The sequence below is a fragment of the Mycetomoellerius zeteki genome, unplaced genomic scaffold (genome assembly GCF_001594055.1).
Source record: "Mycetomoellerius zeteki isolate Tzet28-1 unplaced genomic scaffold, Tzet1.0 scaffold371, whole genome shotgun sequence".
Lineage (NCBI taxonomy): Eukaryota > Metazoa > Arthropoda > Insecta > Hymenoptera > Formicidae > Mycetomoellerius > Mycetomoellerius zeteki.
Window position 1 is genome coordinate 81,484 of NW_017257362.1, and position 6,115 is coordinate 87,598.

Consider the following 6,115-nt stretch of genomic DNA (forward strand, 5'->3'; position numbering starts at 1 on the left):
GGCTCAAAAATGAGCCGAAACATGTAAGCGCTTTAGTAAAATAAAGAAGTTTCACGCTACGATAGTCATGTTATTTGCGCAACATCTCCCGCGCTTGACTCCTACTGCCCTTGTTCTTTCATTGTTTTTTGACTTATAAGGAGTCTTAGTTAGGTTGATTTATTATACGTTATTCTTAAAGATAATCATATTGAAATAACAGAGTCAACAAACTTATGTTATTTCTATTTTAAATTATAAGTAAGGTAAGCGTTTGCAGCAAAGTGTATGAAATTCTATTTCTACTTGACGAAAGTTTATACAGTATAAATATATAAACTTGTGATCACACCGATTACTTTGCTACGCTGTTTCATTTTTCATTTCTTTCTACTAACATTCTCGCATTTTCCTTTCTACGTATATTTATCTTAATTCTTCTTTTAATAGTATGCGTCAAAGGAGACAGTATAAAGGTGTTTATTTGAACTATACTACGATCGTAACAATCTACAGAATGCGTGTTGAAAGATGAAGCTGTCACGATAAAGTTATTAATTACTCTGTAAAATTATTTCTCAAATTCTAACATTTAGCAATAAATAAAATGAAAAAATTGGCTTGATTTTAGGAAAGTATGGATAAAGTTGTATAAGATTAATATACACTGAAAAAAATGCATGTAATTTTACATGGAAATTACATATTTATGACTGGAAAATTATCTAAATTACTTAAATATGATTGGAAATTTACTGGAAATTGTAAATGACATTGTAATAAACATGTAATTTCCATGTAAAATTACATGCATTTTTTTCAGTGTACGGTCACCTGTAAAACTTTCTATCACAGAAAAATTCGCTAATTGTGAGTAAAGTTGTTGGAATTCTTGCGTCGTAATACGTAATTGCATAGTTGTGCTAACGAAATTCTGAACCGTAAAGGTTCTTTGTTTCTTTGGTTTCGACAAAATGTTAGAGGTTACTTACTATAAATGTGGAAACATTTCTAGCTTTCTAGATAAGTTCGTATTTTTATTCAACCAATATCTTGGGTCGGAACAAGAATTCGTAGCAAACTTCAAAATTCAAGCAGCTGTAAATTCCTTAAAAATGAACGAAGTTCAAATTTAAAAAAAGGGGAGTTAAAGCTTAAAATCTCTATGTTTGCAAGGTCACTGTGTCTTTTGAATTTCTGTGAGTTTGATCATTTTTACATACAGAAAATTATCAGCTGGATAAAATGGGAAATTTTCTTCTCACTTTGGACCTGTCATGTGTCCAAAAAATCTTGCGAAAATTTTCATTTTTTTTTTAACAAAAGCTTAGTTTTCTTTATAAAATTATTTTTTTTTATATTTCTGAGATTTTTGTTACCGAATTATCTGGATTAAAATAAAAGGAGGAATTTTGACTTTGATTGCTCATAACTCCGTTAAAAATCATCGTATCGTAATTTTTAAAAAACAGATTTTGGAACTTTGCTTTATCGAATGGTGTAATTGTCAAATTTTTTAGAAAATATGTAGACATGATACAAATAAAGTTGCGCTACGAATTTTTGTTCCGAGCTAATATTTGGATTAAAAAGGATTTATATTAGGATATAAACTTTTTTTTTCTAACATTCTTTTTATTCCTCTCGAAAAATTGAACGATAAATGGTTCGTGAATTTGAGCAACATTGACATTCCCACTAATGTAAAAAATTTATTACAACTAGGAGAAGGTTTCGGCTTACCTGTTAACAAATATAATTTAGACAAAACTACAGTAGAGTTTATTAAGCATATTGAAAGTAAAATAAATGGTCGACCTAAGAATATAACTAATTTTGTTAGACACAATTCTACTAATATACTAGAAAAATTTCAGAAAGATTTTCCAATAAATATACCTAACGATAAATTACTCTATGACTGGCAATTGATCACTAAAGTTTTTTTAAAAAACCATCCTAATGTGTTAGTCACAAAAGCTGACAAGGGGAATGTCACTGTTGCTCTAAATAAAGATAATTATGTCGAAAAAATGGAGGAGATTTTATCAGACAAGGACACTTATGAAATTATTAACAAAGATCCAACCAAAAAAGTTACCAGCGAATTACGTTCCTTATTGGTTAGATGGAAAAGCAATAAATTTATTGACGATTCCACATATCGAAGGTTACTCATGACTGATGGTATTATTCCAAGGGCATACGGTTTAACGAAGATCCATAAACAGGGGAACCCGTTAAGAATTATTGTATCATCTACTAACAGTCCATTATATTATTTTTCGTTATATCTGCATAATATCATCAACGATTCTATATTAGAAGCACCTAGTTACATCAGGAATAGTTTTCAACTTGTCGAAAAATTAAAAGATATTTGCATCGAACCTGACTATTTGCTAGTATCATTAGATGTAGTTTCTTTGTTTACGAATGTTCCCATAGAGTTAGTGTCTGATGGTATTGCAAAGAGATGGGAGTATATATCGGGGAAGACTGTCATACCACTAAATGAGTTTTTAATTGCTGTTCGTTTGGTTTTGAACTCCACCTTTTTTATGTTTAATAACAAATATTACAAACAGATTTTTGGTACTCCGATGGGTTCTCCGTTATCTCCAATTGCGGCGGACATAGTCATGCAAGATTTCGAAGTAACAGCAATTGAAAAATTACCTATTAAGCTTTTATTTTATTTTCGATATGTGGATGATATTATTTTAGCGGCTCCATCTGATAGTATTAATGACATCTTAAACATTTTTAATTCTTTACATAGTAGATTACAATTCACTATGGAGGTTGGCATAGATGGTAAACTAAGTTTCTTGGATACTATGTTGATTGTGGAAGATCAAACTCTAGTTTTTGACTTATATCGCAAAGCGACGTTTTCTGGCAGGTTCCTAAATTTTAATTCACACCATCCACTGTGTCATAAAAGGGGGGTTATTTACAGTTTGGTCGATAAAATTGTACGGTTGTGTCATCCACGTTTCCAGCAAAGCAATTTGATTAAGGCAATAAATATTTTTTTAAATAACGGCTATCCACTAGAATTCATTTTTTCGTCTATTCAAAAAAGAATAAAGTTTCACATCAATAAAAATGGAATGGTTGAGAAAAAGATAAGAGAAAAATTTTTTACGATTCCTTATGTGAATTCGGTGTCGGAAAAGTTTGCTCCTTTAGCCAATATGTGTCATTGTAAATTGGCCTTCTCGATACCTAACTCATTAAATAAATTCATTAAAAAGGGTAAAGATCAGTTAGATCCCTTATTTAATCAAAATGTAGTTTACAAGATCTCTTGTGATGATTGTGAAGCCAGTTACGTGGGTCAGACCAAAAGACAATTAAAGACAAGATTGCACGAACATGTCTCCGATATCAATAAGAAGTCAAAATCTCCAACAGTCATCACTTGTCATCGCATTGACCAGAATCATAATTTCGACTGGGATAATGTGGAAATATTAGACAGAGAAGCTTCGTTTAATAAGAGATTGATATCGGAGATGGTTCACATTAAACGACAAACGCATGGTCTAAATAAACAAAATGACACAGAATCCTTGCCAGAATCATACCTAAATATTATCCAATCTCTTTCCCCCTCCTAACAATGTCCTTGTCTCCTTCATTATTATTTTCTTTCCTATTTCCTTGTTTTCTTGTCATAACGTCGCTTGATGTCGATAGAGTTAAAACGTTATATTCAAGCGCATCATGGCTTAGTTATTTTTTATTGTACATAACTTTTATTAAACATAATTTTGTTAACTGAGTGATCCTACCGTTGTCCGCTTTACATCATTGAGACAATATGAGGTATATATGTTATTTAATTTACATTCTCTCTAATCTTATTTATAAAACATGTACATCGTTTATTTAATTCATAACGCAACGTTAATTTATTATTTATTCAGATGGTAGAATTGCGATTTTGATCTCGTCAATATTTTTAAATATGGACTGGTTTTTAAGAATATAACAAAATTCTCACTGGACATTATATTTTGACTGTTTTTCTGATTATGTATGTAAGATGTTTTATTTTTGTACATTGAAAATGACCCGATCGGTGTCGAAACGTTTGATTTTTGTATATATATACGTTTATTAAAGATCTTATATTGTAGTTGGCTCGTTTGCCCTTGTTTTATTTATTGATTCTTTTTATTATTATCACACCCATCTGCGTCTATAGGGGAGACCGGGGCATAAATTAACAATTCTTGAAAAATAGCTGTAGTTTCAAATCCAGATATTATTTAAATATATTACTTTTTGTAAGTGATAGTATGATCATTTAGCTATTACGTAAGCAAGGATTTATTTTTTTAAATTAGTGATAGGTGTTCGACAAGAGACGATTCTGAAAAAACTGTCATATCCCGCATTTGGGGTAAGAATTAACAAGCCAGGGGCAGATATTAACACTACCAGTTATTTTGATTTTTTCTAAATAAAAATGTAATATTTTATTTTATGATTCTTTATTTATTTAAAATTAATTAAATTATGTAATCACATCCAAAATAATTATTTGCTTATTACAAAAAATCATATAACCTCTTTAAAATAAAAAAACATTGCACATCGGTTATTCATTATTTATCAAACATATATAGATAGTAATATATTATTATTTATAAACAGAAAAATCGAACTATTCTTATCTGTTAATATATTAATCAGTCTTTGATTTAATAAACTTATACCTTAATTAATCACAGCTACTCATCATCGTCAGAGTGACAATTAATACAGATAAATGAGATAGCGTTACCTTTCACGCATTTCACGTGAGCCCATTGTTTACATAATGTACATTGCACCCACTCCTCGCCAGGAGCCTCATCTTCATAGGCTTCACCACACATAATGCAAAACCATTCTTGATCATTTTTATTAAAAATTTTCTTCTTTACTTTTTCTATTTTCTCATCTCTCTTTTTTTTGCTTTTTTTTGTTCTTTCCACTGTCCTTTCCTATTTCCTTTCTCTTTTCGTTTGATTGCTTTCTTCTTTTCTTTTTTTTCTTCTTGCAGAGAATTCTTCTCAGGAGTGTCAGTAAGTATAGCTGACTTTCTTGTACGTCTTCGAATAGATGATTTACGTGGTGGAGCCTTTGGCAGAGGTCTAATTTTTTGAGGAGAAAAATCTGTAACGTTTTGGATTCCTGAAGGTCCTGCAACTGAGTCGTCATAAGACGTTTGATTAATAATTTTGATTAAATTGTTGTCCAATACAAGTTCAGATTTCAAAACTTCCGGATTTTCTAAATCACTTGCTGTATCATTTTTTTCATTTTCCACAGATATACCTGATGTTCCTGCTGTTGGTTCATTATTATTTGAGGTCGAATTCGGGCGATCGGTAACAAAAGATGGGGCAAAGTCATGTTCTTGGAATATGTCTTCGTTTAAAGGCCAAATGCCGGATTTTCTGAAGCCGCTCATAATATTCGATGGATTCAAGGCTAAGGGTAACGAGTCCTTCACAATACCGGGTAAATCATATATTGTCATGGTTTTGCCCGGATTATTATACATCCAAGCTGTCTGATATTTGCTCACATAATTTTTAAACAGCCCATATACTCCCACATCTAACGGTTGCAAGCGGTGGGAGCAATGGGGAGGAAACGAAATCATAACTATATTATTACGTGGGAACTGTGATTGTCAAGCATGAGTAGGACAGGTTGTCTAGTTCCGGATCGCGATGCGTGCGCCAATCGCGCCTATCTCGAATGATATTGGCAACCTTCCTTATCGATCTAAGATCGCCAATCGGTCGATCTTATTTCGTGGCGCTGCGACGCCACTTACACTTCCGTTTCCGTTTTCGGTTAGAACAATAATGGCGAATTAACGCCGCGTGCGTCGGAATAAAAGGTCTACATTTTCATAAGTGTGTTACTTCAATCCATCCTACCTAAACACGACTTTCAGAGTCGTAACATTGGTCCTTCGAGCCGGATATTGAAGCTTAACGCATTCTTCTACAAAGGGTCACCGTTGAGACAATACGGACATGTGCAAGCGCTAATCGCAAGGTCAGACAAACAAAACTGCCAGTCGCCACACATTCAGGCCTTTACATCGACCACATCATAATAGCGT

At 32.2% G+C, this 6,115-nt stretch overlaps 1 protein-coding gene across 1 annotated transcript; it reads left to right on the forward strand.

The window, feature by feature from the left end:
* Positions 1-2,012: 2,012 nt before the first annotated feature.
* LOC108725945 (uncharacterized) lies at positions 2,013-3,605 on the forward strand. Its single transcript, XM_018453270.1, has 2 exons — positions 2,013-2,636; positions 3,240-3,605. Exons 1-2 carry the CDS (start codon positions 2,013-2,015, stop codon positions 3,603-3,605), a joined length of 990 nt encoding a protein of 329 aa, XP_018308772.1.
* The last annotated feature ends 2,510 nt before the right edge of the window (positions 3,606-6,115 follow it).

Bases quoted from the DNA above. Each gene is read 5' to 3' on its own strand.
- LOC108725945 (XM_018453270.1), top strand. From the start codon at position 2,013: ATGGAGGAGATTTTATCAGACAAGGACACTTATGAAATTATTAACAAA. The intron at 2,637-3,239 runs GTAACAGCAATT...TTCATTAAAAAG, and splicing joins TAGTCATGCAAGATTTCGAA to GGTAAAGATCAGTTAGATCC.